Genomic DNA, 22,676 nt, shown 5'->3' with positions numbered 1-22,676 from the left:
GGCTGGCTTCATGCTCACACACTGTAGGGAGGTTTGTTTGCTCAGTCTGTCCGGGCATGGTGCCAGGGCTGGGGGCTGGAGGCATGCCAGGCCATTCCTCTTCATTATCAGACTCTGGCTCAGATAGCAGGAGATGGGTGGGGCCCGGCTGAGGAGAGGAGGGCGGGCGAGGCACAACACCCATGTGGTTCTGCTTCAACCATCTCTCCAATTAGCCTCCATGCTTTCAGTGTCTTTCTCCCGGCTTGGAACTGAACCAAGTGGATCTTTCATCCAACACAACCAACCTGAATCTTGGGGTGTCGTCCACAGAAGCAAAACTGAGAGATTTCGCTTTAAAAAGACCCACCCACCCCTTTTGTCCAAATCCTGCTGCAGGAATAGGCATCGCAGCTGGTCTATCTTTATACAGACAGTCCTCGATTTATAACAATTCATTTAGTGACTAAAAGTGACGACGCTACTGAAAAAAAGTGGCTCAGGACCATTTTTCACACTTAATGACTGTTGCGGCACCTCCATGGTCAGCTGATCCAAATTCAGGCCTTTTGGCAACCGGCGTGTACTTAACGCCGGTTGCAGTGCACCAGGAGTCACGTGATCGATTTTTTGCGACTTTCTGACGAGCAAAGTCAATGGGGACGCCAGATTCACCACCGCGTTGCTAACTCAACAACGGCGGTGAGTCGCTTAACAGCCGTCTTTTTTTAGGAACGGAAATTCTGTGCTCGCTTGCCGTCCTAACTCGAGGACTACCTATACCGGCTCCCGCCTACCAGGATGTGATTAAGAGGAGGAAGGCACAGCCAAAACGGAGCTCACCTGTGAGTGAACTTTACTCCTCGGTTACTCCACCCCAATCGCTTGAGAGTAACCGGGGAGCCTCCCTCGCTAAGTTACCCAGCTGTGCAGAACGCTCCTAAGCTGGAATTGGCCTTCTGTAGAAGTTTTTGCACTTGCTTCTTTGTCACACTCCCAAAATGCACAAGACCGAGTGTTTCTGAGAATTCAAAGAACTGAGCTCTTAATTTAGCACCTTCTAGTGCAGGGGTCTCCAACCTTGGCATGTTTATTTGCACCTCTATAACTGTCTGGTTCGGTTCTGCAACCCAACAAGAAAAACACAGACTTCAGAGGATAATTAGAACTGCAGAAAAAATAATTGCTACCAACTTGCCTTCCATTGAGGACCTGTATACTGCACGAATCAAGAAGAGGGCCGTGAAAATATTTACAGACCCCTCGCATCCTGGACATCAACTGTTTCAACTCCTACCCTCAAAACGACGCTATAGAGCACTGCACACCAGAACAACTAGACACAAGGACAGTTTTTCCCCGAAGGCCATCACTCTGCTAAACAAATAATTCCCTCAACACTGTCAAACTATTTACTGAATCTGCACTACTATTAATCTTCTCATAGTTCCCATCACCAATCTCTTTCCACTTATGACTGTATGACTATAACTTGTTGCTGGCAATCCTTATGATTTATATTGATATATTGACCATCAATTGTGTTGTAAATGTTGTACCTTGATGAACGTATCTTTTCTTTTATGTACACTGAGAGCATATGCACCAAGACAAATTCCTTGTGTGTCCAATCACACTTGGCCAATAAAAATTCTATTCTATTCTATTCTATTCTATTCTATTCTATTCTATTCTATTCTATTCTATTCTATCTATTTACGACTTGGGGACTTCAACTCCCAGAATTCCTCAGCCAGCACACAAGGAATTCTGGGAGTTGAAGTCCACAAGTCTTAAACTTGCCAAGGTTGGAGATCCCTGTTCTAGAGCTCTCTTGGAATTCCTCACCGGCATCAGAAAATTAAAAGCATATTATTTTCCTCCTCCTTTTTTCTCTTCTGTTGAACCTTCTCTGAATCTATATCACTGATGGCTAACCTTTTCCAGACCGACTGTTCAAAATGTGCACAAACCCCTAAAATGCAATGCGTGCACATGTGCAGCAGAAACTCAAAGACCAGCTGGCCAATGGAAGGTGCACCTACATGCACGGCGGAGCTGAACTGGAGTGATGGCACGCGCGCCATAGGTCCGCCATCATGGATCTATATCGATAAGCCATGCCGGTAGTCTTTATGTCTAATATATATATATATATATATATATATATATATATATATATATATATATATATAGGTCTTTAGTTATTCGGGTTTCTCCGCGTAAAATTGGAAGTGTCTTGGCGGCGTTTGACGAAGTCTCATTCGTCATCTTCAGGCTTCAGCTTCATGCTTCAACACTTCAGCACAACAACTTCAGCACGGCTGAAGCCTGAAGATGACGAATGAGACTTCGTCAACGTCGCCAAGACACTTCCAATTTTACACGGAGAAAACCCAACAACCAAAGACCTATATACAAACACCCGTGAAAACCTCAGAAAACATATATATATATATATAGGTCTTTGGTTGTTCGGGTTTTCTCCTGCGTAAAATTGGAAGTGTCTTGGCGACGTTTCGACGAAGTCTCATTCGTCATCTTCAGGCTTCAGCTTCATGCTTCAACACTTCAGCACAACAACTTCAGCACGAAGCTGAAGCCTGAAGATGACGAATGAGACTTCGTCGAAACGTCGCCAAGACACTTCCAATTTTACGCGGGCGAAAACCCGAATAACCAAAGACCTACATACAAACACCCGCGAAAACCTCAGAATACATATCTATATATCTATATATGCTGTAAATTAGTAGTAGACAACCTGGTCCCTACCACCCACTAGTGGCCGTTCTAGCTTTCATGGTGGGCAGTAGGGGTTTTGTCCGATACTGAAGCACTTTCCTTTTTTTTAATTTAATTCACTTTTTTAAAAAAATTCATAGCATTATTTAAAAACATTTTCATTAGGTTTTCATAAAATTCCCCGTGACAATTTTCAATTTCTGAAAATATACTATTTGTATCGCCCGCGCATAAGTTTAGTTCACGTCATGTAAGTGAAACTAAATGGCGCTATAGTGCGACCGCAAACAAAAGAGCTTTGTCCCAGAATAGCTCGCGCATCTCCCCCCACACCACCCAGCTGTAACAGACAAGCAGAGCTGGTAGCCAGGGCCCCCCAAAACCCGATCCACAATGCACGAGAGGCATGCGCAGACAATGATACACGGCGCATTACTGTGGAACCAGTGGGCGGTTAGAAAATTTTACTACTAACAAAGTGGGCGGTAGGTATAAAAAGGTTGACTACCCCTGCTGTAAATAAATTAATTACACATCATTAGGCCATTCTGTTCAGCCTTAGGGCTGTTTAAGGTAAAGGTTCCCCTCAAACATATGTGCTAGTCGTTCCCGACTCTAGGGGGCAGTGCTCATCTCCATTTCAAAGCCGAAGAGCCGGCGCGGTCCGAAGACGTCTCCGTGGTCATGTGGCCGGCATGATCCAACACCAAAGGTGCACGGAACGCTGTTCCCTTCCCACCAAAGGTGGTCCCTATTTTTCTACTTGCATTTTTTTTTACTTGCTTTTGAAGTGCTAGGTTGGCAGAAGCTGGGACAAGTCACGGGAGCTCACCCTGTTACACGGCAGCACTAGGGATTCGAACCGCTGAACTGCCGACCTTTCGATCGACCAGCTCAGCGTCTTAGCCACCGCGTCTCCTAGGGCTGCTTATCGGAAGGTAATTCCCGCTGCATTCTTGGCACAACAGAGTGATTGCATTCAGATCACATAATCCTGAACCTGTTTTACTGAATTAATGCATTTTTCTGGGTTTCTCCAACACTTGGAACTATAAATTAACCAAAGAGCAACAGTTTTCACAACGTGTTAGAAGCAAAGTTGACACTTACATGCCAGCTAAAAAATACGATACTACGATTCTACAAGCGTACTGTAAGTTTCTGTCCTTGAATAAAATGTGTTAATTGGAAAAAGGTGCTACCAGAGGCCTCGGTTTTTTGAGGGTGTTGGTGTTTTTGGTGTTTTTTTTTTTGCTTTTTATTAAAATAGACTTGTCTAGCTTTCCTCCTCCGAGGTTTCACACAAAAAAACACCATATTTCCAGCAAAGCGGCTGTATTCACAAGTCTCAATCTAATTAAATATATTGTGTGAACAGAATTTTGGAGTTTCCCAAATTATTCCTCTCAGGAGTAGTGATTCTTTGAAAACACAACACCAAGAGTGCCAGCGTGACATCAATCTTTGCAGCCCAAGGTAGAACGAATCCTCTCTTTACCTAACCTGGGTCAACGTAATGTGTGAATACAGCCGATGGGACGAGTTAGTTGAAGGCAGGCAGCTGGGCCAAAGTTATCCGGGAAGCTTCTTCTGCATCCTGGGTTATGTGCCAGAATCAAACACGGGACTAATCTGTGTGAAGACCCTTCAGAATCCCTCTGTTGTGGTCCGCCAGCAGCCTGCGGAGCTGGCAACGGAGTCGGACAGCGATGAGGCTGAGGTGAGGCCAGGGCCATCGGGAAGTGAGGTGCAGACTCCAGAGCCTCCAGAGGCTGGTACTAGTGAGGCAGAGGAACAGGAGGAGCCTGTTCCTAATGCACACATGAGAAGAGCCTGCCAGAAGGCAAGAGCAGCTCAAACAAAAAGGACAACTCAGGAGTAAGGCCAAGAAATGATTGGCCCCTTTCATAAGGCTTAAAACAGACCAGCAATGGCGTTTGGGCTTTGCTGGAAAACAACATTGGTAGCTTCGTCTTCTGCTTCATCTTCTGCTTTGTCTACGTCTTGCATTTATTTTTGTGACTTCTGAACATTTGCCAAGAAAGGCCTTTGGCAGTTTGCCTAATTGGACCAAGGTTTGCGATAGGACTGAGGAATTTGTGTTGGGAGGAATTTGTTTTAATTTAGTTGAACGACGCTGGGAATGAAGTAATTCTCAGCTGTTCAAATAAAGTTTGTTTGTTTTTTCACGGACTGAGTTTCCTACTACCTACTTGGGCCTGGGTCACAACACCCTCCACCCACTCAGGTGTATCCCCCATCCCCCATCTCCTCCCTCCCAATTCTCAACCATTTCTGTAGAGATTCTCAGTCACGCAGGTCATGGTTGTTCCAAAGGTGCTTTTTCAGGAGGCAACTGGACTTTCTGGTTTTTTTCTTTTGAAGACGTTTCGCTCAGAGATTTTTTTTTTTAATTTGCATTTATATCCCGCCGTTCTCCGAAGACTCAGGGCGGCTTACACTATGTTAGCAATAGTCTTCACTCTATTTGTATATTTATATACAAAGTCAACTTTTATTGCCCCCAACAATCTGGGTCCTCGTTTTACCTACCTTATAAAGGATGGAAGGCTGAGTCAACCTTGGGCCTGGTGGGGCTTGAACCTGCAGTAATTGCAGGCAGCTGCTGTTAATAACAGACTGCATTAGCAGTCTGAGCCACAGAGGCCCCAGAGATGGTAATTCAGCCGGTTTGGACTAGCTCAGGCGAACTGGTAGTGGAAATTGCGGGTGAGTGGGCCGTCCCCAGCTCTATGCCGTCCTTTTTAGACACGTTTTTGAGGCCGGGCGCATATGCAAAAGGTGCATGCATGAGCAAAGCACATGTGCAGAAGGCCGGGCGCATGTGCAGAAGGCAGGCACGTGTGTGAACTGGGCGCACGTGCAAAGCAAACATGCATGCGGTGAACCGGTGGTAACAAAATGTGAAATCCACCGCTGATTTCGCTTCTCATCCAAGAAGCTTCTTCAGCTCTGACAAGATAATCCTTCCATTCCCCACCATCCAGTCAGAGCTGAAAAAGCTCCTTGGATGAGAAGCGAAACGTCTTCGAAGAAAAAAAAAACCCAGAAAGTCCAGTTGCCTCTTGAAGAAAAAAAAAACCACCTTTGGGATTCTCAACCATTTCTTCAACGTTTCATCCTGGGTTGAAATGCCGCCTCATTTAGCGTCGCAACTTGCAACGGTTCCTTTAGTGACTGTTCGGCGTCGCTGGAAAACAGAGTGACTTAAGGACCGTGTTTCACGGCTGTGCCCTTCCCCGTGGTCACGTGATCAAAATTCAGACATCTGAATTGGCAACTGACTCCTATTTACGATGGTTGCAGTGTTCCCCGGGTCCTGGGATCCACTTTCTGACAAGCAAAGTCAACGGGGAAGTTGGATTCACTTTAACAACCGGGTTACTAACTTAACAACTGCCGGGATTCGCTTAACGGCGGCGGCAAGGAAGGTCGTAAAACGGGGCAAAACTCACCTGTCTCGCTTAGCAACAGAGATTCTGAACTCAATTGTGCATCGTAAGCTGAGGACTATCTGTATAAAGTATTATCTAGACCAGGGGTCTCCAACATTGGCAACTTTAAGCTTGGAGGACTCCAACTCCCAGAATTGCCCAGCCAGCTTTGCTGGCTGGGGAATTCTGGGAGTTGAAGTCCTCCAGGCTTAAAGTTGCTAAGGTTGGAGACCACTGATCTAGACCACATGGATGGCACATAAATATAACCATCATCCTTATTTAACGACTCCATAATCCCTTGTGGGGTGGAGTCTGGGCCACTGCATGGAGCTAGCAGAATATTTTCATGGCCGGATGCCCTTCCCTGTCGCCAATGTGGAGTTTTGTTCGGCAGATATATTCTCATTGATGGCACATAAATATAATAAAAATAATAAATAAAATAAATCAGTAAAATAAATTACTTATTATGAATTCGTACGATAAATTACTTATTTATGAATAAATTATGAACTGCCCAAATTTCTTTAATCCAGCGTTTCTCAATATTGGCGACTTGAAGAGGTGTGGACTTCAATTCCCAGAATTCCCCAGCTAGAATTCTGGGAATCGAAGTCCATATCTTTTCAAGTTACCAATCAACTGAATTTTAAAGTAGGGCCTGGGTACTTACGGGACCGCCTGCTGTTACCACATGCCTCCCACCGACCCGTACGCTCACACAGAGAGGGACTTCTCAGGGTGCCGTCCACCAAACAATGTCGGCTGGCGGCCCCCAGGGGAAGGGCCTTCTCTGTGGGGGCTCCCACACTCTGGAACGAGCTTCCCCCGGGTTTACGCCAAATACCTGACCTTCGGACTTTTCGTCGCGAACTGAAGACACATCTTTTTATTCGCGCGGGGCTGGCTTGAATTGAATTTTATTAATTTTAAATTTTTATTAATTAATTTTAAATGGGGTTTTTTAGTCTAGTATATTTTAACCTATCAGGCTAATTTTAAAATAAGTTTTTTAATCTGTTTTTTAAATTGTATATTGTATTATCTGTTTTATTTTTGCCTGTACACTGCCCTGAGTCCTTCGGGAGAAGGGCGGTATAAAAATCAAATAAATAAATAAATAAATAAAGAAAGAAAGAAAGAAAGAAAGAAAGAAAGAAAGAAAGAAAGAAAGAAAGAAAGAAAGAAAGAAAGTGAAGATTTCTATTGAGACTGAGAGCCTGGGCAAGGAATGGCAGGAAACGGAAGATGATCTGATCAGTCAAATGGGTTTTATAGCTGGCAATTTCTGAATTTTCTCCCCTTTCAAGCTTGCTGCAAGCTTTTACCCGGTCAAATTACACGAGGTTGCTTTTTTGTTCCAGGCATAAAGAAAAATTCGAATTGGGCGCATCCTGCTTTAGTTTAATCTTTTGGCACTCAGCTGTGCCAGCTCAGTTGTTTATGAGTCATATATTTTTCACTTTTCTATTCCACCTTTCTGTAAGGATACGGTTAAGGTCAGGGGGTCACGTCTTATTTTAGCTTCGCGACAACCCTATGAGGTTAGGCCAGGGTAATAATAATAATAATAATAATAATAATAATAACAACAACAACAACAACAACAACAACAACAACAACAACAACAACAACAACAACAAAGTTGGAAGGGACCTTGGAGGCCTTCTAATCCAACCCCCTGCCCAGGCAGGAAACTCTACACCATCTCAGACAAATGGTTGTCCAACATTTTCTTAAAAATTTCCAGTGTTGGAGCATTCACAACTTCTGCAGATAAGTCGTTCCACTGATTAATTGTTCTGACTGTCAGGAAATTTCTCCTTAGTTCTAAGTTGCTTCTCTCCTTGATCAGTTTCCACCCATTGCTTCTTGTTCTACCCTCAGGTGCTTTGGAGAACAGCCCGACTCCCTCTTCTTTGTGGCAGCCCCTGAGATATTGGAACACAGCTATCATGTCTCCCCTAGTCCTTCTTTTTGTTAAACTAGACATACCCAGTTCCTGCAACCGTTCTTCATATGTTTTATCCTCCAGTCCCCTAATCATCTTTGTTGCTCTTCTCTGCACTCTTTCTAGAGTCTCAGCATCTTTTTTTACATCGTGGCGACCAAAACTGGATGCAATATTCCAAGTGTGGCCTTCCCAAGGCCTTGTTGTTGTTGTTGTTGTTGTTAGTTGCGAAGTCGTGTCCGACCCATCGCGACCCCATCGACAACGTTCCTCCAGGCCTTCCTGTCCTCTACCATCCTCTGGAGTCCATTTAAACTCATGCCTACTGCTTCAGTGACTCCATCGAGCCACCTTGTTCTCTGTCGTCTCCTTCTTCTTTTGCCCTCAATCTTTCCCCAGGACTCACTGGAGAAGTCCTTCTTTCTCATTAGGTGGCCAAAGTATTTCAGTTTCATCTTCAGGATCTGACTTCTAAAGAGCAGTCAGGGTTGATCTCTAGGACTGACCGGTTGGATCGCCTTGCAGGACTCGCAGGAGTCTTTTCCAGCACCAGAGTTCAAAGGCCTCAATTCTTTGGCGCTCAGCCTTTCTTATGGTCCAACCTTCACAGCCATACATTGCAACTGGGTCCCAAGGCCTTATAAAGTGGTATTAACACTTCACGTGATCTTGATTCTATCCCTCTGTTTTATGGAGCCCAGAACTGTGTTGGCTTTTTTGGCAGCTGCTGCACACGGCTGGTTCATATCTAAATGGTTATCCTCTAGGACTCCGAGATCCCTCTTGGGTGAGAGACAACATTGTACCAAAAGTCACCCAAGCTGGTTCTCTGGACTTGACGCGTTTTGACTTCCCAATCTAGCCCTATGTAGGTCAGGGATCACTTGGTGGTCTCCCCTCCACTCATTAACCAGGCCTAATCCCTAATTTGCAAGGCCAAATAAGTTTCAGACAGCCGCTGATCATGCAGAAAGACTCATCGAGGCCCTTCCATCCACACTACCAGAGAGTGACTGACTGGATCAGGAGACGGGGCCTGCCCCAACCTCAAGGCTAATAATCAGGAAAAAAAACTCCACTTTTGCAACAGATAAACAAGAAAACCTTGGATTGGTTTCGTGGTAACGAAAACAATGGTGTTTCCCAGAAAGCAAATGAAAAATCCAAATGACTCACTCTGGATTTTTTTATTTTTTTGCTAGCCGCATGCTTTTTTTTTTTCTGTTTGCAAAAAAATAAAAATAACACAAATAGTTCTCGACTTACGACCACAATTGAGCCCCAAATTTTTATGCTTAAGCGAGACATTTGCTAAGTGAGTTTTGCTTCCTTTTACGACCTTTCTTGCTTCGGTTGTGAAGTGAATCACTGCAGTTGGTGAGTTAGTAACCTGGTTGTTAAGTGAATCTGGCTTCCCCATTGGAAGTGTTGTGTCTCGCCCGCCCCCCTCTCCGCAGCCGGGCCCCTCTCATCTCCTGTTACCTCAGCCAGTGACGGATAATGAAGACGAACGGCCTGGCATGCCTCCAGCCCCCAGTCCTGGCACCATGCCCAGACAGACAGAGCAAGACGAATGGCCTGGCATGCCTTCAGCCCCCAGTCCTGGCACCATGCCCGGGCAGACAGAGCAAGACGAATGGCCTGGCATGCCTCCAGCCCCCAGTCCTGGCACCATGCTCGGACAAACTGAGCAAATAAACCCCTCCCCCACAGCATGTGAACATGAAGAGCCTGAAGCCAGTCACGAGCTGGAAGTGCCGGCAGCTGGAGGGTGGATGGATCCACGCTTCCGGAGAATGGAGAGGCGACGTCAGCAAAAGGAAGGGAGGGGCAGGCCTGGATAAGTGCTGAGTCATGGAGCCACACCCCATGGCCTATATAAAGGATCTGCTTTCTGGCATTCCTTGAGTCAGGCAAAGTCTCATCCGGTTGCTGAAGTCACACCTTGGATTCCTGCCTGCCCTGAGAACTCTGACAGGAATTTGGCAAAGCTGCAGAAGCTTCGTGGCCACGCTTGATACAGACTTCCCCGACCCGGCTGTCAGAGGAGGAGTGGGACACGACAGGAAGGTTGCAGAAAAGGCAACATGATCTTGTAACGGCCACAAGGATGAACCAGTCGCCAAGCATCTGAATTTTGATCACATGATCATGGGGTCCTAAGTCACTTTTTTCAGTGCCGTCGTAACTTTGAATGGTCACTAAATGAACCGTTGTAAGTCGAGGACTACCTGTACACAAAAGGTTGCAACTCTTTTCAGAAGTGTAGCTAAAGAAGGAAGAAATTGGAAAGGTGGCGGCAAAGTTTAGCCCAAAAAAGGGGCTTATGACCATTTTTCACACTTATGACCGACGCAGCACCCCCAGGGTCACCCGATTTACATTTGGATGCTTGGCAACTGGCTCATATTTATGACGGTTCCAGGGTGTCCCGGGATCACATGATCCCCTTTTGCGACCTTCTGACAAGCAAAATCTGTAGGAAAGCTGGATTCACTTAACCAACCGTGTGACTAATTTAACAACGGCGGCGATTCATAGAATAGAATAGAATAGAATTTTTTATTGGCCAAGTGTGATTGGACACACAAGGAATTTGTCTTGGTGCATATGCTCTCAGTGTACATAAAAGAAAAGATACCTTCATCAAGGTACAACATTGATGGTCAATATATCAATATAAATCATAAGGATTGCCAGCAACAAGTTATAGTCATACAGTCATAAGTGGAAGGAGATTGGTGATGGGAACTATGAAACGATTAATAGTAGTGCAGATTCAGTAAATAGTCTGACAGTGTTGATGGAATTATTTGTTTAGCAGAGTGATGGCCTTCGGGAAAAAACTGTTCTTGTGTCTAGTTGTTCTGGTGTGCAGTGCTCTATAGCGTCGTTTTGAGGGTAGGAGTTGAAACAGTTTATGTCCAGGATGCGAGGGGTCTGTAAATATTTTCACGGCCCTCTTCTTGATTCGTGCAGTATACAGGTCCTCAATGGAAGGCAGGTTGGTAGCAATTATTTTTTCTGCAGTTCTAATTATCCTCTGAAGTCTGTGTTTTTCTTGTTGGGTTGCAGAACCAAACCAGACAGTTATAGAGGTGCAAATGACAGACTCAATAATTCCTCTGTAGAATTGGATCAGCAGTTCCTTGGGCAGTTTGAGCTTACTGAGTTGGCGCAGAAAGAACATTCTTTGTTGTCCTTTTTTAATGATGTTTTTGATGTTAGCTGTCCATTTGAGATCTTGCGATGTGATAGAACCCAGAAATTTGAAGGTTTCTACTGTTGATACTGTCTTGTCTAGTATTGTGAGAGGTGGAAGTATGGAAGGGTTTCTTAAGAAATGTGGCGAAAAAAGTCATAAGGGGGCAAAATTCACTGAACAAATGATTCAGCAACATAAATGTTTAATTAAAATTTAATTAATAAACAATAAATAAATAAATGCTGGACTGCATTATTGTCATGAGGACTACCGGAAAGAGGATGTTGGTGGTTATGACACAAGACGCCCACCCCCTTTTTTGAAAAAAAAAAAAGGGTGGGGGGGGCAAGGATATGAAGCCCACAAGCCACTATCCTTAAAAAGTTTTAAAAAGGGGACAGAAAAGTTGTTATCACTTTTAACTTCCGCCTTTGGATTGGACGTCAGGAAGTGTGAAGCAAGAAAGAAAGTGAAATGAAATGAAATAAAAATAAAAATAAAAATAGCGGAAGCAGTGATTTTGGCTGAAATCATCTGGGAAACTTCCTGATGAGAGGTTCTGAGAATCGCTTCGCCGTGACATGAAATGTGGAACAAAATAGATCTCTGGTGGCTTGAGAAACATTTAAGCCAGCATTCTCCAACTTTCCCAAGTTGGCAGCCTGACGCGACGTGTGGGGTGTGTGTGTGAAAGGGGGGATAGTTTTGTGTGAAGGGCAGGAGCATGCATGTACACATGTACAACTTCATATGTGTGAGCAGCGGGTGCACGTGTCCTCCACTTGCGTGAGTCGGGCTGCCTGTGTGTGCGTGTGTGAATAGGTTGTGGACCTCTGATTTTAATGATTCCGACAATCATTGGTCCTTTGGGGCTGCCATAGAAGGAACTTACTTGGTCTGTTCAAAGGTTACTATAGATCAGTATATTTCAAACCTGGCCCCTTTAAGGTGTGTGGACTTCCACTTCCAGAATTCCCCAGCCCAAACCTGGCCCCTTTAAGGTGGGTGGACTTCCACTCCCAGAATTCCCCAGCCAAACCTGGCCTTTTTAAGATGGGTGGACTTCCACTCCCAGAATTCCCCAGCCAAACCTGGCCTTTTTAAGATGGGTGGACTTCCACTCCCAGAATTCCCCAGCCCAAACCTGGCCCCTTTAAGGTGGGTGGACTTCCACTCCCAGAATTCCCCAGCCCAAACCTGGCCCCTTTAAGATGGGTGGACTTCCACTCCCAGAATTCCCCAGCCAAACCTGGCCCCTTTAAGATGGGTGGACTTCCACTCCCAGAATTCCCCAGCCAAACCTGGCCTTTTTAAGATGGGTGGACTTCCACTCCCAGAATTCCCCAGCCAAACCTGGCCTTTTTAAGATGGGTGGACTTCCACTCCCAGAATTCCCCAGCCAAACCTGGCCCCTTTAAGATGGGTGGACTTTCACTCCCAGAATTCCCCAGCCCAAACCTGGCCCCTTTAAGATGGGTGGACTTCCACTCCCAGAATTCCCCAGGCCAAACCTGGCCTTTTTAAGATGGGTGGACTTCCACTCCCAGAATTCCCCAGGCCAAACCTGGCCCCTTTAAGGTGGGTGGACTTCCACTCCCAGAATTCCCCAGCCAAACCTGGCTCCTTTAAGATGGGTGGACTTTCACTCCCAGAATTCCCCAGCCCAAACCTGGCCCCTTTAAGGTGTGTGGACTTTCACTCCCAGAATTCCCCAGCCCAAACCTGGCCCCTTTAAAATGGGTGGACTTCAACTCCCAGAATTCCCCAGCCAAACCTGGCCCCTTTAAGGTGGGTGGACTTCCACTCCCAGAATTCCCCCGGTAGGCCAACCATGGATAAATCCAAGAAAAGTTTTGGAAGAAAACAGAATGTTTAATTCAATTACATATAGTAGTTTTGTGGCGCTCAGGCAACAGTGAGGCACGGGAAGAGTTTTGTGGCTCTCGGTGTTTTCTTTTCTTTGGGAAATGGGTCCAAATGGCTCTTTGAGTGCTTAAGGTTGCCGACCCCAGTTCTAGTCCAACCCCTGCTCGAGCAGGAGTCTTCATACAATCTCGGACAAATGGCTGTCCATTCTCTTCTTGAAAACCTCCAGGAATGGCGCGGCCACAACTTCAGGAGGCAGGCCATTTCGCTAATGGTAGCTAGTCCTCAACATATGACCAAATGTCTGTTATTAAGTGAGACAGTTGCTGAGTGAGTTTTGCCCCATTTTATGACCCATTTCCTGCCACAGTTGTTAAGTGAATCTCACTGCAGTTGATAAGTGAACAATGCAACGGTCGTAAGTGTGAAAAATGGTCGTAAGTCCCTTTTTTCAGTGCCGTTGTAACTTTGAACAGTCACTAAGCGAACAAGGTTGTAGGTCGAGGGACTACCTGTGCGCAACGCCCAGTTGCCGAGGTATAACCTTGTTGAATTCTGTTTCTTCCTATCAAAAGTGCTCAGAATCGCGTTTCGAGTGAAACAGAAAGTGGAACGGAAAAATAAAAACGAGTTATGCAATGAACAGCATGACTAAATCATTAACATCATAAACATCAACTTTGTTCCTTATTTAGGGTTTTTCGTCTGCTGAAAATCACAGCCGGCAGCAATACCTTGCCAATCTTTAAAAAAAAACAACAACTAAGCAATCATAGGAGTTATAGATTAACCTGGAACCACAATACAACACTAAGAAAGCGGTGCAAGCAAATGCAATTTTGTAGAAAACCCTTTAAATATATTAATTAAAGAATCAAACGACTATAATGAGATTTCAGAGGGAGGAAAAAGCACTCGGCTTAGATTTATTAATCAGATTCGAAATAAAGAAACCTGAAATGCTCTCATTTGTATGTGTTACGGCCAACCTTGTATTACAGGTAATCCTCGATTTACGACCACAATTGAGCCCAAATGTTTGTTGCTGTTTGTTCAGTGGATTTTTGCCCCATTTAGGATCTTTCTTGCCACGGTCGTTAAGTGAATCACTGCAGTCGATACGCTAGTAACATGGTTGTTAAGTAAACCTGGCTTCCCCATTGGCTTTGCTTGCCAGAAGGTCTCAAAAGATTATCACATGACCCCGGGATACTACAACCGTCATAAACATGAACCCGTTGTCAAACGTCTTGAGTTTTGATCGTGGATATGCTGCAACGGTTGTAAGTCTGAAACACACCTTTTTTTCTCATGCTGGCATAACTTCGAATGGTCACTAAACGAGCCGTCGTAAGTCGAAGACTCCCTGCATTTATTTCAAATAATAAATTTTATTTCTGAGAGGGGAAGAAAACAAGGGAAAGCCCCTGAAAACAATTCTCTGCTTTTGATATTTCCGCGCTCAGCTAACTCTTTTCGCAAAAGTTAGTGAAACTTGGGTTTTTTTCCAGTGAAAAAGGAACGGCTAAGAATGCAAAATTCTGAACGTAGCATGAAGTTGAATTAACTTCCAGCAAATCCTTTGACGGGGTCGTGTGAGGCTGACGCTGCATTCAGAAAAGGGGAACTGAGAACCTCTGGAAACGGTGAAAAGAAGGAACAGAAAGCAATCCCAGGGCACATCCAAACCCGCCAATCTTCCCCCCATCGCCAAACTTTGACAAAAAGTGAAAAAACGCAGAGAATTCGACAGAGAAAAAACCGAAATTCCTAAATCCTTATCCTATCATGTCGTGCCTTGTGCAAACAATTATTTATTTATTAATTTATTATTTATTTATTTGATTTTTATACCGCCCTTCTCCCGAAGGACTCAGGGCGGTGTACAGGCAAGATAAAACAATACAATATACAGATTAAAATACCATTTAAAAAACTTATTTAAATTAGCCTAACATTAAAAAATTTCCATACTAAAAACCCCGTTTAAAAATTGATAAAAGATAAAATTCAAGACAGCCCCGCGCAAATAAAAAGATGCATCTTCAGTTCGCGACGGAATGTCCGAAGGTCAGGTATTTGGCGTAAACCCGGGGGAAATTCGTTCCAGAGTGTGGGAGCCCCCACAGAGAAGGACCTTCCCCTGGGGGCCGCCAGCCGACATTGCTTGGCGGACGGCACCCTGAGAAGTCCCTCTCTGTGAGAGCGTACGGGTCGGTGGGAGGCATGTGGTAACAGCAGGCGGTCCCGTAAGTACCCAGGCCCTAAGCCATGGAGCGCTTTAAAGGTCGTAACCAACCTTTGGTGTGAAAATACACATTAATCAGCAAAGACTGAAAACAACGAAAAAAATGATAATGTTGGCTGAGCAAATTACATCGGAGAGCTCAAGCAAGTGAGCCAAGCCGCAAGCTGACCTTCTAATCAACACCAATGAAAAGAAATTCCATTTCAAAGAATGGAGCCTGGAGCTTCCTCTTCCCACTTCCCACATTTCTACTTCTTCCTTCCTTCCTTCCTTTCTTTCTCTCTCTTTCTCTCTCTTTCTCTCTCTTTCTCTTTTCATTCATTCATTCATTTTCCATTAAACAGTTTTGTTCCATGGGGCAATTTTATTTTTTTATTTTATTTATTTGCTTATTGTTACCATTACATAATTTTTGTTCCATGGGGTAATTTTATTTTTTTATTTTACTTATTTTATCTACTTATATCCTGCCTTCATTATTTTTACAAATAAGTCAAGGCAGTGATGAAATCCTACTGGCTCGTACTAGTTTGAGCGAACCAGTAGTGATAAAAGCTACAGATTCGGTGAACCGGTAGTAAAAAAAAAGCTACCGGTTCGTCCGAACTGATGATCAGCTGTGCCACGCGATTTAAAATCGCTAGAAAGCAGGAAATCTTGCTTTCTAGTGAATCTAAATCCTGCAGCACAGCTGTTCCGCCTCCCCCCCCTGTTCTACTTACCTTCCCAAGCCTCCTTCTTCCGCACGGTTTGGTGCGTATTGTGCATGCGCACACATTGTGCATTTGGCGCACACCGCGCATGTGTGGGCAGCAAACCGGTGGCAAACCAGGGAAGATTTCACCACTGAGTCAAGGTGCTGAATATATCCCACACACCTTCCTCTTATTTTCCTCACAACAACAACCCTGTGAGGTAGGCCCTGGCTCTGAGAGAGAGGGACTGGTCCAAAGTCACCCTACCGGCTTTCACACCTAAGGCAGAACTAGAACTCACCGTCTCCTAGTGATTTGCCCAAAGTCACTGAGTTGGGTTTTGTGCCTGAGGCGGCTCTTGAACTCATGATCTCTTGCTTTTTAGCCTTGTGTCTTAACCACTAGACCAAACTGGATCTCTAAGACTTAGGATGTGCAGATAGTCCTCGATGTACGAACACATTTGGGACCAGAATTCCTGTTGCTAAGCAAGAGTTAGGTTGTTTTCAGCGCTCTTGTAAATTTCAAATGGTTGTAAGTCAAGGACCTGAGTTCTTCCTCCTTTGGGTACTGAGGCCAGCTGGGTAATCTGGGGCCAGATTCCCCTCCCTCTCTCTCTCTCTCTCAGGTTTGCCCACCTCACAGGGTTGTTGTTGTGTGACATACCACAGGTAGCCCACGACTTACAATTCAGGCCAAAATTTCAGTTGCTAAGCCAGGCAGCTGTTAAATAAGCGAATCGCAGCGACTGTTCATTTAGTAACCCGGTTGTTAAGTGAATCTGGCTTCCCCAATCGAGTTTGCTTATCCGAAGGTCGCAAAAGGGGATCACGTGACACACACACGGGACATTGCAACCGTCATAAATACATGCCGGTTACCAATTCTCCGAATTTTGATCAAGTGACCACGGAGATGCCACTACAGTCGTTAAGTGTGAAAAAAGGTCACAGGTCATTTTTGTTTTCGATGCTGTTGTTAACTCCGGTCACTAAATGAACTGTTGTAAATCGAGGACTACCTGTACAATATCCCAAACTTAGGCCAGGAAGACCTAAAGGCTGCAGTCTCATAACACGCCAGTTTAGGTTAACGTTGATCTAACAGGTGGGTTTTGGGGTTGTTGTTACTGTTGTTGTTTTGCGATATAGCCACAGGTGGGATTCAGCCGGTTCGGCCAAACCGGTAGCGGCAACCTGCAATTGAGCCTGCCCATCCAACCTTTGCTGGCTGGGGAATTCTGGGAGTTGAAGTCCACCAGGCTTGAAGTTGCCAAGGTTGGAGACCCCTGCTCTAAGCCACGCGCATGCGTGCAAGCTGCGCGCATGAGCAAAGCACATGCGCAGAAGGCTGTGCACACGTGTCGAAGGCGTGTGCGCAAGCAATGTGAGCACAGTTTTGGTGCGCGGCGAACTGGTAGTAAAATTATATAAAACCCACCTTTGGATATAGTGGATTAATGACCTTAACTCAATTATTTTGTTAAGCATTGAGGCATTGTAGAATATGGGTTAATTCAGTAGCTAGGTTAAACATGTTGTGTGAATGAAACCCCAGGCTAGTTGAAAGAATAAAGAGTATTTGCATTTGCGGTAAGGTCCGGCTGACTTAAAGGCCCTCTAATATTTGCAAAATGTATAGACTGGAAGGGATCTTGGAGATCATTTAGTCCAACCCCTGGCTGGCTTAAAATTATGTAGCTATTCAGTCAAGCCATTTCAAGAATGAAGCGATGATGTTAGTAACCCGAGTTAATTATAAGTCAGCGTGAGACACGGCGCCCTGAAGGTAAAATATTACTCAATTCTCAATATGCCACTGTCTGAGTTATATCCTAGAAATGGGAAAATTGTACCTAGGAGCAATTCTATCCACTGCCTTTCCGAACAAACATCCCGCACCTTTGGAAATCTAGCTTCTCAGGGATCGGGGTTTTCCTTTAACTTTCTCCCTGGCTGGTCTGTTGGCCAAAGGCAGGGAAAATGCTTGGAAAATAGAGTTTTGCTGTAAGCTGTCCAGAGCAGGGATCTCCAACCTTAGAAACTTTAAGACTTGTGGACTTCAATTCCCAGAATTCCCCAGTTAGCTGAATCTGTTTCTTTTTCTCTTAACTTCTTAAAGTGGAGAGATTGCAGAGGAAGGGATTACAAGAGAGTAAGCAAAGCTGGCTGAGGAATTCTGGGAGTTAAAGTCCACAAGTCTTAAAGTTGCCAAGGTTGGAGTCCCCTGCTCTAGAGGGGGAGATATAAATTTATTTTATTTATTTATTTATTCGATTTTTATACCGCCCTTCTCCCGAAGGACTCAGGGCGGTGTACAGCCAAAAATAAAAACAACAGTACAATATACAATTTAAAATACAAATTAAAAAACTTATTTTATAATTGGCCCAAAAAACTTTAAAATATATAAAACTAAACCCCATTAAAATTAATAATAGATAATTTAAAATCAGTAAAAATTAAGCCAGCCCCGTGCGAATAAAGAAATGTGTCTTCAGTTCGCGGCGGAAGGTCCGAAGGTCAGGTATTTGGCGTAAACCCGGGGGAAGCTCGTTCCAGAGTGTGGGAGCCCCCACAGAGAAGGACCTTCCCCTGGGGGCCACCAGCCGACATTGCTTGGCGGACAGCACCCTGAGAAGTCCCTCTCTGTGAGAGCGTATGGGTCGGTGGGAGGCATGTGGTAACAGCAGGCGGTCCCGTAAGTACCCAGGCCCTAAGCCATGGAGCGCCATGGAGCGCTTTAAAGGTAGTAACCAAAACCTTAAAGTGCACACGAAAGGCCACAGGTAGCCAGTGCAGTCTGCGCAGGAGCGGTGTTATATGGGAGCTACGCGTAGCTCCCTCTATCACCCGCGCAGCTGCATTCTGGACTAACTGAAGCTTCTGAGTGCACCTCAAGGGGAGCCCCATGTAGAGAGCATTACAATAATCCAAGCGAGAGGTAACAAGCGCATGAGTGACTGTGCACAAGGCATCCCGATCAAGGAAGGGGCGCAACTGCCTAACCAGGCGAACCTGGTGGAAGGCCCTCCTGGAGACGGCCGTCAAATGATCTTCAAACGACAGCCGCTCATCCAGGAGGACACCTAAGTTGCGCATAATTACAATTATGTAATAAATAATTGATTTATTATTAATGATCCCCTTAACCCTCTCAGCTGCAATCAGAGAACTGGTTGACAACCTTGGCAAGGTTAGCCACTTTTCCAAACGCCTGGCACTTTTATTGATTAGTCAGGATTTGGGTGTCGCCTTAATCCTAGACTCTAAGGCCTTTAAACCATTTTTTCTAACCCTGGCAGCTTGAAGACCTGTGGACTTCAACTCCCAGAATTCCCCAGCCGGCCTTTGTAACTCTTACCTCTTTATACCGGCTTACTTCGATGTTCTTTAAAACCACCCTGTCCAACAAACCAGGATGATACGGCTGCCCAGATGGCCAATGTCGGAAAATTCCTTCTCTGTTTATCCGAGAACCACCCAGCCAAGGCCAAAAGGTTGATATCTGAATCACCAACTCTTATCACATCCCAGAACTTCCTCTTTCTTTGCAAAGTAACCAGAAACACGCTAAACTTTTTTTTCTGAGGATAACCAGGCTGCATTCACACACAACCCACCTAACTTTCCTTCCAGGATAACCCAAGTTGTATTCACATGACAGGCTAAACTTTCCTTCCAGGATAACCCAAGTTGTATTCACATGACAGGCTAAACTTTCCTTCCAGGAAAATCAGGCTTGTATTCACACAATGTGTTGGTTCCCCCCTCCCCTCCCCCCCCCCGCCCCAGGATAACCAAGCTGTATTCACATGACAGGCTAAACTTTCCTTTCAAGATAACCAGGCCACATTCACACAAAGTGCTTAACTTTTTTTCCAGGATAACCAGGTTGTATTCACACGATTGGATTATTTTTCCAGCATAAGCAAACTGAATTCACAGGAAACGCTTAACTTTCCTTCCAGGATAACCAGTGAGGATGCATTCCCACAGCACACTTACGGTACCCCCCCCCCCATCCCAGGATAATCAGGCCACACCAAAGCTCAACTTTCCTTCCAGGATAATCAGTCCGCATTCACACATTGGATAATTTTCTTAGCATAACCCAGCTGAATTCACAGGAAACACTTAACTTTCCTTCCAGGATAACCAGGCCGCATTCACACGACCCCGATTGAATTATTTTTCCAGCATAACCAAACTGCATTCCCACAAATCGCTGAACTTTCCTTCCAAGATAACCAGGCTGCATTCCCACAGCACACTTAAATCCCCCCACCCACTCACCCAAGGATAACCAGGCCACACCAAACCTCAACTTTCCTTCCAGGATAACCAGGCCGCATTCACACGATTATTTTTCCAGCATCACCCAGCTGAATTCAAAGGAAACACTTAACTTTCCTTCCAGGATACCCAGGTTGCATTCACAGGATTGGATTATTTTTCCAGCATAAGCAAACTGAATTCACAGGAAACGCTCAACTTTCCTTCCAAGATAATCAGTCCGCATTCACACAAAGTGTTTTAAGTTTTTTTGCCCCCAGGATAACGAATACACCTTTCCTTCCAGGATTACCGGGCCGAATTCACACACCACCCGCTGAATTATTTTCCCAGCCTAACCCAGCTGTATAATTCACACGACACGCTTTTCTTTCCTTCCGCTCACGCTCGCATTCAGACGACACGTTTCCACTCACTTGATTTCCAGGCTTGACCTTCCCAAGAAATGCCGAACTTCCCTTCCATGGAGAACCGGGCTGCGTTCACACACCACCCGCTGAATTTCTTTCCCCCACCACCACGCAGGATAACGGACACGCATCGTTCCCACGACCCACTTAACCCGCCCTGCCCCGCATGAGGAAGCCCAGTCCCCAAAGCTCGAGGCGAGTCCCAGCCGCGCAATCCGGCTGCCTTTCCATGCTGGGGTCCCCGGCTCCCGGGAGGGGAGCGAGGCGGGCTGGGGTCTTTTTCTTTCTTTCTTTTTCCTTCCTTCCTTCCTTTCTTTTTTTCTTTCTTTCTCTATCTCCCTTCCTTCCTTTCTTCTGTCTGTTTTCTTTCTTTCTCTCCCTTACTTCCTTCCTTCTCTTTCTTTCTTTCTTTCTTTCTCTATCTCCCTTCCTTCCTTCTTTCTTTTTTCTTTCTTCTTTCTCTCTTCCTTCCTTCCTTCTTTTCTTTCTTTCTCATCTCCTTCCTTCCTCTTTTCTTCTTTTCTTTTCTTTCTTTCTTTCTTTCTCTCCTTCCTTCTTTCTCTCTTTTCTTTCTCTCTTTTCTTTTCTTTCTTTTCTTTTCTTTTCTTTCTCTCCCTTCCTTCTCTTTCTTTCTCTCTCTATCTCCCTTCCTTCCCTCTTTCTTTCTTTCTTTCTTTCTTTCTTTCTCTATCTCCTTTCCTTCCCTCTTTCTTTCTTTCTTTCTTTTTTTCTTTCTCTCCCTTCCTTCCTTCTCTTTCTTTCTTTCTCTCTTTTCTTTTCTTTCTCTCTCTCTTTTCTTTTCTTTCTTTCTCTCCCTTCCTTCCTTCTCTTTCTTTCTTTCTTTCTCTATCTCCCTTCCTTCCCTCTTTCTTTTCTTTCTTTTCTTTCTTTCTTTCTCTCCCTTCCTTCTTTCTTTCTTTCTTTCTTTCTCTTTTCTTCTCTCCCTTCCTTCCTTCTCTTTCTTTCTTTTTTTCTTTCTTTCTTTCTTTCTTTCTTTCTTTCTTTCTTTCTTTCTTTCTCTCCCTTCCTTCCTTTTCTTTCTTTTCTTTCTTTCTTTTCTTTCTTTCTCTCCCTTCCTTCCTTCCTTCCTTTTCTTTCTTTTTTTCTTTCTTTCTTTCTTTCTCTCTCTCTCTTTTCTTTTCTTTCTTTCTCTCTTTTCTTTTCTTTCTTTCTCTCTTTCTCCTCCTCCCCCCCCTGCGGGTGACTTTGGCTCTTTCCTCCCGGGCCGCCCCACGCCTGGCTGGCCTGGCCGGGCTGCCTCCCTCCCCTCCCTGCCTCCCCTCCCCGGCTCACCCAGACGGAGGAAAAGCACCACGCTGAACATGGAGAGCAAAGTGGGCACCACCACGCCCAGGAAAGTGGAGAGCTTGCGGGACGCCGGGGCCGCCTCGTCCGGCTCCAGCGAGGAGCTGCTGCACAGCCGGTAAGCCAGCAACGGGCTCCGCTCCGACAAGCCGCCGCTCCGACGGCCGGGCATGATCCCCGCCGCTCTTTGCTGCTGCTCCCGCTCCCGCTCCCGCTGGTTGCGCGCACAACGACCGCTCCGCTTGCGAACCGGCCTCTCCGGGGACTCAAGCGAGCCGCCCAGCTTTTTTCCCCGGACGCGCCGCCCTCGCCTTCGCCCAGCCCCGATCCCCGCCTCCTTGGCCCGGCTCAGCCCCGAGCTGGAGGAAAGCTGGAAGGCACCGGCCGGGGCTGAGCTCTAGGACAAGAGTCGCCGACCAAGAGGTCCATGAGAAAATGTTGGTGGTCCGCAGAAAAATTCTTTGCATTTTTTTTAGATTGCACTAAATGCTATTTATCTTTTTTTTTTTAAGAATTCAT

At 45.4% G+C, this 22,676-nt stretch overlaps 1 protein-coding gene across 3 annotated transcripts in view; it reads right to left on the bottom strand.

Annotated features, from left to right (window-relative positions):
- LOC131200495 (solute carrier family 12 member 9-like) overlaps positions 1–22,445 on the bottom strand; it is a 182,341-nt gene extending 159,896 nt beyond the window's left edge. For 2 of the 3 annotated variants that reach the window (XM_058187321.1, XM_058187320.1), the window contains exon 1: positions 22,146–22,445. In XM_058187321.1, the coding sequence (XP_058043304.1) occupies positions 22,146–22,329 (184 nt within the window). In that variant the 5' untranslated portion in view covers positions 22,330–22,445. Of the gene's footprint in view, positions 1–20,858; positions 21,212–22,145 lie in introns of those variants that run through there. The other variant, XM_058187322.1, reaches the window with a different exon arrangement.
- Positions 22,446–22,676: the final 231 nt, after the last annotated feature.

This window comes from Ahaetulla prasina, chromosome 6, assembly GCF_028640845.1.
Source record: "Ahaetulla prasina isolate Xishuangbanna chromosome 6, ASM2864084v1, whole genome shotgun sequence".
NCBI classification, from domain to species: Eukaryota; Metazoa; Chordata; class Lepidosauria; order Squamata; family Colubridae; genus Ahaetulla; species Ahaetulla prasina.
This window is presented reverse-complemented; position numbering and strand designations above follow the sequence as displayed.